The following is a 14,220-nucleotide window of genomic DNA, read 5'->3' on the forward strand; positions in this document are numbered from 1 at the left end:
GGTAACCTCCTCCTGCTTATCGTCCAGACTACACACCCCAGAAACCCCCTGTGATGTGGCGCTGTACTTATTTTTTCACTTAATAAACTTTAGTGTGAATTTAATCACTTTTTAGAACATCAGATATTAAACATCAAACAGATGTTGTTTATCATAAGTGAGCCACGTTTAACGTTTAAAGGATCCTTTTGATGTAATTCACAGAAACTGAAATAATCAATAGTCTTTAAAAGGCTTAAAGAAGGTCAGGGGAGGTATAGAATTATTTCACCTTTCTTTCACCTCCACACACATTTACACACCTTAGCTCGTGTGATTAGATGGGGACAGTCCCATAGGACTTCAAATCTGGGACTCTCCACCAGTCGCTCTTAGAACTGAAGAGGCTTCTGGGCTGAAACATCTTCAAGAAATTTAAAGACGTCCAGATGCTTTTCTTTCAAAGCTCCTCAGAAAACCTTGTGTGTAGATATACATATATATTAGGGGTGCAACATACTCTTATCAATATTGAACCGTTCATACAGTGCTTTCAGTTCAGTAGCATATGTATCGAACAATTCAAAATTTTTAATTTATTTTATCAACTTTTCTTCTGACAATGCTGTCTGTGTTGAGCGCTCAGTGGATCTGTGCTCGACTACACAGAGGCTGCACTGTCGAGCGCAGATTCACTGAGCGCAGCGCAAGCTAGCGAGACAGAAGCTAAGCTCGTTGCAACATGGCAAATTGAACCTCCCCCACCCTCATTCAGATCTGGCGTTTGGAACTATTTTGGTTTTCATGTGACGTATGACCCTGAAGGTAAGCGCGTCATGGACTAAAGTAAAACAGTATGTCGGATGTGCCACGCAATGCTCAATTACATGGGTGGGAACTAGTGTGTTAGCGCAGTTAGCTCGTTAGCGCAGTTAGCTCGTTAGCGCAGTTAGCTCGTTAGCGCAGTTAGCTCGTTAGCGTGTCCAGCCGTCCAGCCCCACGCACGGGCGATCCGCGGTAGCTCGTTAACGGAGTTTTGCCGTGTTGTGGCGTTAACGTCATTTCAGATTAACGCTGACAGCACTAGTGGGAACACAACGAATATGACTGCACATTTACTCCGACATCATCCTCGTGCAAAGACAAGTGGAAGCAGACAAAAACAAGCACGCATGCTACAAACTTTACCCGAGTCATTTAGACAGCCGTTAGCACATGATTCTCCTTATGGGGACCTGATATGTTTAATATGCTGCTGAGAATACAGCCCAGAAGAAGCGTATAGTATAGCTTTTATTTTGGAAAGAGACATTTCTCTGTAATAAACTCTCTTTTTCCAAAGATGAGGGATTTCTCCATCAGATAGATTTATTTTTATTACTTTGTTGTTTCAGCAACATTAAATTTAAAAACTGTACTTTTGAGTTAAAATATATATTTATAATTTTAATAAATGACAAATTAAAAAAGCATGAACATTTTTTTGTATCGAAAAAATATCGAACCGTGACACCAAAGTATCGAACCGAACTGTATCACTGCACCCCTAATAGATATATATATGTATATCTACACACAAGGTTTATATATATATATATATATAAACCTTAAACCTATATATATATATATATATATATATATATATATATATATATATATATAACTTTGTAGTAGTAGGATATATTTTTATAGCAGCAGTGAGAACGAAGAGTTGTGTTGTTGTCGTGTTGATCTGTCAGCGAGGCGAGGATGGTAAATCGTGTGTATTTGTAAAGCGCTTTACTTGGTCCTAAGGACCCCAAAGCGCTTTACACTATACACAATCATCCACCCATTCACACACACATTCACACATTCAGGACTCAGCTGTTGCATCATGTGGGGAATTACATCATCACTACCAGCAACAAAAGTACTTCCTGTTAACAGGAACACGAGGCCGCGAGCAGGAAGGACACGCTGATGAGTAAATACAAAAGCAGGAGGGAGAGGTGCGGTTACAACTCCTGAAGCTTCCTGTCTTTCAACACATTAGGTCTGTGCTTCAGTCCGACTCCAGGCAGCCTGGAAAACCTGGGAACTCTAAACTGTTTTCCAGTCCTGGAAGTTTATAGATCAGGACCTGAATAAAAAACACTATAAATACACAATGTAAACATAAAGTCTTTATGATTGTCAGATTTTTCTTTCCCCTCAGTGATTGTTTTACACACATCATCGTGTCTGAAACCAAACAGGCGACTCCCTTCATGCATTAAAGTCTCCGTGCAGAAGCTTTTAATGCAGACTGACTTTGACTTTTTTGTGCTTTCTGTTTAAACTACCAGTCACATGAGTGACTAACTGGGCTTTAAATCCAGGCGTAGCATCAAAGGCGCCGTCAGGTGAGGCTGTGGCAGCAGAAGCTGAGTTCAGGTGTCAGCACATTCAGTGTGATTCAGGAAGCCGGGTCAGGTCAGTGTTTGTACACGGACATGCTGGCGTTCAGCTCACTCAAGCCTCAGCTGTGACCTGATGTTCGATCAGGGTGCTGGAAGCCAACTGAGATTTCTTTCACATACGTTTATTTTCATTGGCAGCATTTAATATAAACACGTGTCGCCAGTGTAACGTGAGAGAAACTAACATCGGCCATCTTTAAACTCCACCGTGTACAAACACCCAGCAAGCAGGTCTCACACCAACCTGCCCTTTCCCTCCTGCTGCCACCCCGTCACTCATCTCCACCTGGTCTCCAGGTGTTTAAACTCCGCCTTCACCGTTCCAGGCTCTTCTCCAGCAAACCACTGAGAATATGCTGTGAATATTTTGTCTTCAGCACCAGTGTGAGCAGACTGTGGTCACTGTAGGCTAACTGCTTCATGTTGATATAATGTGGAAAAATGTATTTTATAACTGATCATTTGAACCATTTGCAGGTTGTGGCTGATGCCTGGCTAAGAGCCCAGCAGGGTTAAATTAAATGTGGCCAAACAGGCCTTTAAAGGTCACATCAGTCAAGCGGAGGACGCTGTGAACTCGTCAAACTGGAGCTGCTCCAACAGTGAAAAGTTCCTGAAGTCCCGTCCCGTTCGTGTAATGGCGTATCCTTCCTTATTTACACGTGTCACATAGCTGCGTTCGCTTCACTTTCAGCAGCGGCTCATTGATCCACGTTACTTTGGTTCTTACTGACGGCACGACTCTTCAGTTTGACACCCGGCCCGACCACATCCTTCCTCAAACTTCAGTCGCTCAAATGCAAAGAAGTACAACCGTCTTTCTTTCGCTCTTACAGTAAAACTAAAAAAGGTGTGGCGTGACTAAACACTGCCAAGAAAGACAGAAGAGCCCAGAGGAAGTACACATCAGAAGTTGTTTTATTAAACATATAAATACAAATTTAAACAAAGGAAGTGAAAAAAAAAGTACATGAGCGAAATCTCTACAAAAGAGTCGTGGATCCGAGTCTGTGAGGAAGTAACCAGAGCTAAAAACATCTTTTAATGACCCTTTGACCAGTTTGTAAAGTCCTCGGCTGGATTTGAAAGGCCTAGAATATGTTGCAAAAACAAGAGTAGGAGCAGAGTGGACAGGCCGGTTAATCCACGCTGCGGGAATCTCAAACAGAGCCTCCGAACCCCGCGGATCGTTGCCAACAACAAACCAGGCGGGAGGTCACCTTCCAGCCGCTCCTCATTCGCCTCAACTCGTCCAGAACGAGTTCAGAATGGAAAAACTTTGCCCTGAGGTCACTAAACGCATCGTCAGAGCTAAGACTTTTAGGAAAAGGTCTCTTTAAAAGCTCGGACCCTGAAAGGCGTCCACTGACCTCTGCATTTCACTGTGGAAAAGCCGGCGGCGGCTGTGCGATCCACCAACGACTGAGCCGATAAACCAACGGTTTGGTGGGTTCAGTCGCAAATTTAGAAGAAAATAAAGTTTTTTTTAAAGCCAAACTTGCGTTTACTAACATGATGGACTGGAAATCATTCAACTTTAAAAGGGATCGATCAGCCGATCATTACAGTTGATTTTCAGTCCAAACGCTTAAACTTTTCCAACGACTCGGCTGTAAGACTGTTACATTTACATTGTTAACTCTAAATACTCAGTTACGCTTCCACCAGTGGAGCCGATCGAGGCTCCAACAATCGAACCAGTGTCGATTAAACTTAACGATTGATTAAGAATCTGTTCTTAGTTCATTTTAAGCAAATCTCTTCATAAAGTTCAGTTTCAGGGTTAACGCGTGGGCTCCTCAGAGGGTTGGATTTCTGCAGTGACGAACAGCTACAACCTGACATCATCACGTTAAACCAGACGAGTCAAACATTAAATTTGACCCACGACGTGTTTGACTGTGGCAACAATTTTCCCGCCATTTCAGCGCCGCGACGTTCTGCTGAAAACGTCAAACAGCGTTTGGACAGCGTGCAGGCGTTGCCCTAAAGCTGAGCGTTTAGCCTGTTAGCTCGCAGCGCTCGAGTTCCCTCGCATCATTTAAATCTGTTAACTCTGATGTCAGAGACCGACACGCCCCTCCAGCAGCGAATAAACGCGGTTCACGAATGGCTGATTGTCAGAACAAAACCTGAAAACTCCTCTTCCTCGTGACGTAAACGCAACTTTATTTTACTCGCCGTGACGCATGCAGGACCTGTCAAACAGGAAGTCCTGCAGAGTACATTCAGAGCGGGCGCAGGGCCCCGCCCACTCACACAGGTGGAGGTAGGAGCGTTTGAGTGTCTGAAAGGTTGTGTGGAAATTGCTGAGTCGACCTTTAACCTCTCGCAGACACATGGCGGAGAAGCCGCTCTCAGATCAAAGTTCAACTGGAATCTTTTTATTTACAACCCGATCGAGCGGACGATCGAGTTCTGCTTTCTAATCCGGCGTCACATCAGCAGCTTATTGCAAACTTTCCATCTCAGCTCTTTTTTGACCTTTTTCTTCTTCTTCTGTCATTTATTCGCCGCACTCATCATCACAGCTGACCCCGCCCACAGACGTCAGTGAACATTACTGAGCTCGTCTACATCAGTGCAATGAAAAAATATCAAATCTGCTGCACAATGAAGATGAAAGATCTCAATCCAAACAAAAGCAGGAGATATTTAGGTTTCGTTGCGTGCCCCGAAGCACCTGCACGCTCTGCTTATGAAAGACTGAACATTGAAAATGATGCATTCCTGCTAATGCCCAACAGGGGGCGACTCTTTTACTCAATGCTCATTTGACCTCTGACCTCAGCTGTACTTTCCTGATAAGTTTATGGTCAAAGTCACTCAGTAAAAGTCGCCAACTGAATGTTTTAAAACAGGACTTTTCAAAATAATGGGTGATGTCCATCTTTTATATACAGTCTATGATGGTGTTACAGTTTCCATGACGAAACAAACTTGATGATTTAAGTCCAATTTTTGATTTAAATAGTAAAGAAAAGCCTGAATGATTCTGAAAGAACCTCAGACGCACCTGTGCGCAAAGGTAACGCTTTGACTGTAGATGAAGACTGAGGGCGCCACGTCTGTCCAACCTTCTCATATATGCAGTTGATTTCATCACATCAGCAGATGTGAAAGAATCAGAGCAGCTGTTTCGTTTTATTTTAATTGTGAGGAATCGTGAAGCAAAGAAGAGAACGACAAAAACAAAGAATCATTGGACATAAACAAGATTACATTTATTTTAAATTCTGTCTCAGGCACAGTTTCTCACTTCCAGCTGTGTTCACATCTGGCAGGTGTGCAGCAAACTCAACATTTTTCCATCCAGCTCAGAAAAACGATCCTTAAACAACGCGGCACTGAATGAGAAGACAAACTGGGATCGTCTCTGACATCACGTTAGTGTCTGCAGCCGGGCGGAGCGACCTCACTTTTTTTTTTTGGCTGTAAATGAAACTTTGTGGCTGACCTGTCGATGCGCATCTGTACTCCAAACACGCGTCTGATTCGTCCTCCTATGGTCTGCTGGTTTATTGTCGACTTCCTGTCTGATTTTTTCTGACAAATGAAAAGAGAGTCTGTAAAAGTCCCGTCTCATGGCTCCGATCCTCGGTGAGTGCTCTGCTGGGGCTCAGAGCGCGGCTGGATTCAGTTTCTCAGCGTCCTCGGAGACCCTCCAGTGTCGCCCTGCGGCTCGCGGCAAAGCCGAACTGCTCGTGTTCGGTTCAGAGAAACGAGAAACAAGAAATCCTCCCCCCTCCCGCCCCTAAAACCCCAGACCCTCCCGCCCAGCCCGAGCTCGCTCAGCCCGCCGCTCAGCCTCATCTCTGTCCGTGAAGCGCCGATACAACAGGGGGCTGCTGGGAGCCGTTGGGCTGGGAGACGGGGGGCCACATGGGAGTCTGTTGCATGTGGTGGTAGTGATTGTGGTGCATGTGGTGGCCCGTGGGCGACGACGGGGGCAGCCAGGCCGGCTGGTGGCTGGGTGGCGAGGACGCCCAGAAGGAGCCGAATCCCGCCGTGGAGGAGTGAGTCGGCGGAGAGCACGCCATGGACACCTGGGAGGGCCCGCTGCCGGAGCCACACTCGGACGCCCGCAGTTTGGAGAACATGGTGATGGCATCGGGGAAGTTGGGTGGCGTGGCGGGGGTGTTTCTGGGAGTGCACATCTGCAGGAAGAGGAGAGAGAGGGAGGATGGTTTCAAAATAAAAGCCTGGAGGACTTGTTGTAAAACTTCAAATGCTTTAATGTGAAGTCAGAGGAAGAAAAACTTGAACTGTAAAGAGTTTGAGCTCTGCTGACACACACACACACACACACACACACACACACACACACACACACACACACACACACACACACACACACACAGCTGGGGGGCCATTGGACGACCCAGACTTTCTAAGGCTGCTGGAGGCGGAGCCACACATGCTGCTCAATGAAAATAAGATTATTAAACAGCTTCGTTTTAATGAGGTCAGCAGCTCAAAAAACCCGAGCCATGACGACACGCTGGCTGCGCCCATATATGGGCAATAACAGTCTGTTGGCAGGTCGCAGGAACTTCCTGGAGTCTCCACCAGCGCCCGAGATAAACCTGACATCAATTACCCTCCATATGTGGTGCAGATGGTTGAACCCGAGTCTCAGGTGCAGACCTTTTAGCCCTTCCACGTCCTTTTACGGCGTGCGACCCGCCCATCTCATGAGGTGATGTTTAGCGACGTCCATTCGGAGCACGCCGAAACAAACAGTCGTCAGCCACAGATCTGCGTCACCAAAACAACAGCGGGGTGACCACAGTGACTTTTACGCTGCCTGTTGGAGCTCCACCTTCTCATATGTTCACGATGAGCCGGCAAAAGGCCTCCTTCCCGACGTAAACAGCCGGATGTGTTGTTTCACCGCCGAGGTGCACGGCGAGCAGAGACGGTAAACCTGCGGCCATTTTCCTGCTGCTGTTCAGGATCAGCGCGTTCGTTACAAACGGCCTCGCCTCTGTAGATTTCCCGCGAGCCTCGGAGAACCGGTTCTGTGGTACGCTGCGTGTTGATGCATCGCACCGATGACGTTGGACCAAGAACAAAAACACCAGCTCGCCGGGCGCCAGGTGACCTCACACAGAGCCAAATAATCAAACTTTTACTCACGAGTCAAAAATGATCTTCAGGAACAGCATTGATTGGTTCTTATTAAATCTGAGACGCTGCTGCACGCGCACACACGGAGCCTTCGTGGCCTCGCTCTCTCAGCGCAGACAGCTGGAGCTCCTCAGGCCGCCGTCTGTCTCAGGCGCCCAAAACTCTCGCCTCAGGGAGTTTCCCGTTTTCTTCTTTGGAAGCTTTTTATTTCCTCAAGACTTCAGTGTTATCGTTAACAGTTCATCAGTTTACAGACACACATGTGATTCCCCCATACTCCGAAAAACTGTTTGTATATTTTTACATTTTTCTAAAATATTCCACTAAATTTATCAATATTTGTGCTTACGGCAAAACGTCCAAACAAACTTGTTACTTTCACAATAAAGGCTCCACATCGCTGCTCCCTCCCCCTCCTGTGCACCCCGGGAGGAAGTTGGGGAGCTGATGCTCGCTCGGAGCGCTGAGTTGCTTCAGTGCAGATGATGAAGATGATGTCACTCAAAATAACAACAAAGCAGCCTGCTGCCTCAACATGCTCCCCCCCTCCCAACGTGTGCACACAAACCAGAGGAATGAAAACAAAACACGCCTGCTGCAGGTGTCCCAGCACGACCGAGGATCAGATCCAGGAGATTCAGACAGTTAATGAGAACACAGACACACACACAGACACACACACACACACAGACACACACACACAGACACACACAGACACACAGACACACACACACACACAGACACACACACACACAGACACACACACACACACACAGACACACACACACACAGACACACACACACACACACAGACACACACACACACAGACACACACACACACAGACACACACACACACAGACACACACACACAGACACACACAGACACACAGACACACACACACACACAGACACACACACACAGACACACACACACACAGACACACACACACACACAGACACACACACACACACAGACACACAGACACACACACACACACAGACACACAGACACACACACACACACACAGACACACACACACACACAGACACACACACACAGACACACACACACACAGACACACAGACACACACACACACACACACACAGACACACACACACAGACACACACACACAGACACAGACACACACACACACACACACAGACACACCTGTCTGTGACGCAGGTCTGCACATTCTCTTTATAAGCTGGTAATTATTAAATTACAGTTATTACGGCTGCACACGCCCGTCGTCCTAACAGCGCACAAACACAAACACAGCGTCTGTGTGCGAGCAGCTCGCCCTCCACCTCCTGCTGCTCTCTGTGACTAAACCAACCAGCAGATGCAGGAAGAAGGAATGGCGTGGACCATCGAACTGCTTCCTGATGTCTGAACGGGAGACTGTTCAGCCTGTGGCTCGCCACGCTGAGCCCCCACCATCCAACCACAGAAGACTTTCATTAAATCAAAGTCAAATCTTTTTAATGAGTATTGAAGAAGATCAATGTGAACCTAGCTGCTGAGTTTCACTCCCGTGTCCCACCCGTTGTGTTTACTAACGTTTTCCTGCACTTACCATCTGGTGGTGATGCCCGGGGACGTTGGCCTCCTGGAAGAAGGAGCTCAAGGCCGTCTGCAGAGAGAAAGAGAGGCAGAAGGACGAGTTACCACATGGAAAGCAAGCAGGACGCATTCATTTCCCCCAAAACCTCAGACAGGAAGGGCCGCCCCACCCCCCCACCCTTTCACCATCATTAACACAAAGGGCTAAACGTATCATCTCCACGCTGGGACCTGAAACTGAGTCGTCAGACCGCAGAGACACTTTTTCTGCAGAGCTGCTGAGAGTGAAACCCCGAGGGAGGCGAACAAAAACCAGACTTTCTGTTTCTGGAGAAATGATCTGCAGCTTCCTGCAGAGCTGACGACGTTTTTAAAGCCACAGAAGGAAAACGAGCTTATTTCACAGCCAAACCACCTGAAGCAGCCGAGGAAGCTCTGATAACATACCCAATAATACCAATAATCACTGAAACAGGAAAACTGATCCGTTATAAAAGGACTGACTTATTTATGATCATCGACTCATGTGTCGCATCATTTTTCATTTCCTGTCTCGGGGCATTAACCGCCAGAGACGACCTCACAAACCTCACGTGTTTGCAGAAACACGCTGAAAATGTTCGGATTTAAGCAGCTGAGGCGCAGAAACAAAGAGTCTAATCAGCGTCTCCTGTTTCGTCCTGTGTGACATTGAACCGGGTTGGACTGACTCAAACGCTCGTATCTCTGAAGGTCTGCGAGTTTTCAGAAGACAAAACACGAGCGCACTTTTCCAGCTTTCCCTCACAGCAGCCGGAAATGTAAACAGTGCTTCTCCTGATTGTGCAAACAGGGAAACGAGTTGGCTTCACGTCTTTGTTGTGAACTCAAACGCACGCCGTGATTGCAGAAGGAGAAACACCGGCCGACAGACGGAGCCGACCCAACGCTACAAAACATTTCCCAAGGGGGTCATCCCACAGGTGGGAACTGACCAGGAGGGGACCACTTTAGACTTTCCATTCCCAACACTTAAAACTGAGACAGCCAGTGGACTGATTTTGCACTAAGGACTCGAACGCCTCGGAGCTCCACTGTTCCCAGCATCTTCAACATGCAGGAACATTAAAACCAGCACAATATTTAATCGTGCATAACAGATAAAAATCATTGAATGTGGTGTCTGCTGAGTTCAATGTCTGCAATAACTGTGGGACTGCAGAGCTCCTGTGGTCTGAACAGGGAGTGTGAGCTTGTTTTGCAGCTCGGCGTAGCCTCGGTTTCTTCTTTTTGTTCCCAACACTTGAATGAATGCCCTTCCCTCCCCCTCCCCCCAGCCGTGGTTGTTTAACAACAGCGGAGGCGCAGGAATGTCTGCCGTACAACGTGACACCCATCTCAAAGAGCGAAAGCGCTCGGCCGCTATTGTGCAAAGAGCCGCTCTTTGTCTCGTTTAATTTTCTGGTTTGTTGCAGGAAACTCTGTAACCTGCGACTGTCTTTAAAAGTCCTCGCAGAGGGGAAACGGTTCGCGGCGGCGTGACGGCTTTTACTTTCACTCTAGCGCCTCATGACCGAGGACAACAAAAAAACAGAAGCTCCAACACAAAAAGACACTTCCTCTTTCAGCACAGGGGCAAACCGGGCGGTTCGACAGGAAGTTAATCAGCAGCTATTTTCACTGTCGTTGTAGTAATTTTACAAAAACAGCATGAATACATTTCCTGCTTCAGGCTCCTCACGTGTGACTGTGTTCGCTCAGAACGAGTCACCACTGTACAAACACATCATCATCATCATCATCAACATGATAATCAACACAAAACACTCATCTGGACCTGCCAACGTCACTCAGCGCTCGGGCTGTTGTTAACCAACTGTAAATGTTTTTAAAAGCCTCAAACAAACTTCTTCCACCAACTTCGTTACTGCAGTTACTCGTCCACAGGTTAAATCTCAGGATTATTCAAGGTCCATGCGTCTCTTCACAGCCAGCTGACAGACAGTCTGTGGTCACGCGGTTCCTTAACATCGTTCAATCTTTCCTCATGAATGTAAACTTTGAAACTTCTACTCTTGGGTCTGTATGATGTCAGTGAGAGGCAAGTGACACAGGCGAGATAAATACAGATTATTTTTGAACTGTGAGTCAGCAGGACATCCAGCGTGAACGTAAACACCTGGACGATTGTTCTAAAGGAGGAAATTATCCACGGAGACTGAACGAGTTTGTGTATCAGGATGTAAACCTGATGATTTCTGCTGGAATGTTTTAACGTGGGAGTCTATGGGGACTGACTAACTGCTGGAGCCTCCGGTGGACGTTAGAGGAACTGCAGCTCGATTCTCTTCATTCAGCAAACACCAAAACAAAATAACAGCCGTGCTGTGGGGACATGTTAGCGTGGGACTGAGGTCTGACTGCAAGTCCGGCGTCTCAGACGCGAAGAATGCCCACGTCCTTCACACCAAGGTTGCGCCTCTAACCCGTGCTTCTCCCTCAGCGTTGTCTTCCAGGATTCAGCTGTATTATGTTGTCCAGGTAACGTGAAGGTTAGTGACTCACCCCGGAGACACAACAACACTCCTTAATCACAGTTTCCAGTCACACACACAAAGTAGCAGCGCACAGCGTGTTTTTCCAAATAAACAAGTCAGCCAATCAGAGTCGTCACCCCAACTCCTGACAGTACTCCAAACATCACCACCGCCTCCTCCCCTCCCGGTGCAGCACCTGGCTGCAACAGACAGAGGTGTGGAAGCTCGGGTGACCGTTAGCTGTTCAGCAGGTCAACGCTGCAGATGGGTGCATTTGATGAAATGTCAGATGTTCTGGAAGGTGGTCAAGGAGAAATCATCCACGCAAACGCAGACAGATGGGGCAGAACTTGTAAACAGGACCTGGCTACACCTAAATCTTTTTTTATCCTTTATTTATTTCATTGAATAAGAATAACGTTCACAAATTGCTGTGAGGTGAGGCAGCACAGAACCGTAGTGAAACAACTTTTCAGGAATGGCTGATAGACTGCCCACCCTGCCTTATCGGGCTCAGCAGTTTGTGCATTTCTGCTTTTTAAAGATGGGCCAAAATAAAAATGTCAGACTCCAGCGATCCAGTCTCTGAGATCATTAAATTAACATTTTGGATCCATGAAAAGGAAAATCCCCAAGTCTTAATCCGATCCACAATCTGTGATCGGTGGTTAGAGAGAGGCTGAGGAGGATTTCAAACCACGTCACTGCAAACACGAGTATGCGTGTGTTTTCTTCATAAACTGGCGAAAACACAGCGCTCTGTGCTGCAGCACATGAAGAAACAAGCTCAGGCCTGTTTAGCAATGAAAGAGGAAACCAGTGAGGAGCAGAGGGAGCCTGACCGTCACTTCATAGAAATTTCCAAGTTTCAAATTTCAAAGTTTGTTGTTCAACAAAATCTGATCAATAGTGGCTACTTTTCATTTCCCAGTGAGCACAGAGCCTCTGTAATGACTTTTTACGCTTTATTGAAATATTAGCCTGACCATCGCAGGCCCAGTAAACAGTCATGTCCCCGGCATGCGTGTCAGATTAATATCATGGGACCCACTTTCTTCATGAGAGGGGAACCAGCAGCTCAACCACGCATTTTATGACTCCCACTAAACACAACGAGCAGCTAAAGGCTCGTCCTCTGTTGTCTGCTGGCCTGCCTCGCCCTGTTAGAGGAGGACTTCTCGGCTTTGAGTCATAGTTGGGAAAACTGCGAAGAAGCAGCTCAAACTGACCTCCACCAGCCAGCTTCAACTTCTTATAGGTGTTAATGGCACACGGAGGTCCGTGTACGGGAACAGCTGGAAGGATAATGCATCTTAATCGGTCTATATATAACCGAGAAGCACCGGGATCAATGTCAGGGCGCTTAGCGGGGAGCACGCACGGTCTGACCTCTTTATCCGCTCCGTGAAGCGGACACAAACACGCAGAGAGCCGCTCGCTGTGCTTCCAGAAACTCACACAGGAAACGTGATAAAACGATTGTTTTTGAGCTGGGCAGGGAGGGGCTGATTAGATCACCCTGCGAGCTCTGACGGTAAACAAGCCTGACCTGTAGTTTATGATCTGTGAGTAATGCGAGCGGATGAAAAACAGCGCATCTTATCTTATCAGCATCTCCACGCCAAAATAAACAACGCTCTCCTCCAACCTTACACAGCCCTGGTCCAACCCGAGCGCCCTACCGCTCTGCCCGGCTAACAGCAGCTAGCTTAACGGCGAGGCGACGGAGAATGTAAACAAAAAGCATCGAGCCGAACACCACGTCCTCAGCGCGGCTAGGCGGCTAACGCTAGCCCCGGGAGCGCATGGCAGCGAGGCAGCACGGGAAATCCTCAAAACAATCACCACAACGAGTTCACGGGCACCTCTTTGTACACCAAAACCACGCGTGGGGGTTAATAAAAGGACTCAACGTGTGAATAAACCTCACACTCACCTCGAACTGCCAGTGGGCCGCCTGGAGGAGCTGCTTCGCCTGATCCGCGGCGCAGCCAGCCGTCAAAACAAACTGGTTTATCATCACTTGGTGCCTCAGTTCTTCCATATTCACCGACATGGCTGCTCCCGCGGCTCCTTTACAGACAAAAACTGCCACCTTTTTTTCTAAAAAATAAAAAAATGATAATAACTAAACCCGGACCTGAAGGAAGCCCCGCGAACCTTCCGTCCTTCCTGCTCGTCTGTCCGTGAGTCTCCGCAGCAGCAACAACAATGTTTTCATGTCATCGCCAACAACAAAGAGCAACGCGTCACTGATTGGACGGCTCCACGGCGAGAGAGTACTACAGAGGCGCTGATTGGCTATCGATGAAACGAGTTTAAATTTCTTCGGTGCGCTGGTTTTAAGTGTTAGGACTGTGTCGGTGGGTGGAGTCTTAAAGAAGGGTGAGTGAAAACCGTCCACGCCGCCCTCAGTGTTTGTCGAGTATGGTTACACAAGCGCTTTCATTTGTGTTCGTTACGCTGACGTAATGTTCGATCGGCCAGTTGCCGTAAACTCATAGAGCCGATTGGCTGCTTCCTCACGAGCTTCACACGTGTAAACACTGTAAATATTTTGTTTTGTTTTATTTTTTGAAACATATC

At 47.3% G+C, this 14,220-nt stretch overlaps 2 protein-coding genes across 2 annotated transcripts in view; one reads left to right on the forward strand and one right to left on the reverse strand.

Moving 5' to 3' along the window:
* LOC102778268 (uncharacterized) overlaps window positions 1-1,331 on the forward strand; it is a 21,335-nt gene extending 20,004 nt beyond the window's left edge. Inside the window, exon 20 of the mRNA XM_087840144.1 lies at window positions 1-1,331. This exon is cut by the window's left edge and continues 186 nt beyond it. The gene's annotated coding sequence lies outside the window, so the exon portion shown is untranslated.
* A 3,799-nt stretch (window positions 1,332-5,130) lies between these two features.
* On the reverse strand, window positions 5,131-13,868 carry ubald2 (UBA-like domain containing 2). The gene is made up of 3 exons (XM_006805279.3): window positions 13,571-13,868; window positions 9,132-9,188; window positions 5,131-6,577 (listed from the first exon to the last, which is right to left on the reverse strand). The coding sequence occupies exons 1-3, from the start codon at window positions 13,688-13,690 to the stop codon at window positions 6,230-6,232; spliced, it is 525 nt and encodes a 174-aa protein (XP_006805342.1). The 5' UTR covers window positions 13,691-13,868; the 3' UTR covers window positions 5,131-6,229.
* Between the last annotated feature and the right edge of the window lie 352 nt (window positions 13,869-14,220).

Source organism: Neolamprologus brichardi, chromosome 4 (assembly GCF_056152115.1).
Source record: "Neolamprologus brichardi isolate AB-2024 chromosome 4, ASM5615211v1, whole genome shotgun sequence".
Lineage (NCBI taxonomy): Eukaryota > Metazoa > Chordata > Actinopteri > Cichliformes > Cichlidae > Neolamprologus > Neolamprologus brichardi.

What these genes read in the sequence shown, in the direction of transcription:
- ubald2 (XM_006805279.3), bottom strand. Translation starts at nt 13,690, where the DNA reads ATGTCGGTGAATATGGAAGAACTGAGGCACCAAGTGATGATAAACCAG. An exon ending in CGGCCCACTGGCAGTTCGAG is followed by an intron (nt 9,189 to 13,570) that starts GTGAGTGTGAGG and finishes TTCTCTCTGCAG; the next exon opens with ACGGCCTTGAGCTCCTTCTT. An exon ending in CCGGGCATCACCACCAGATG is followed by an intron (nt 6,578 to 9,131) that starts GTAAGTGCAGGA and finishes CTCTTCCTGCAG; the next exon opens with ATGTGCACTCCCAGAAACAC.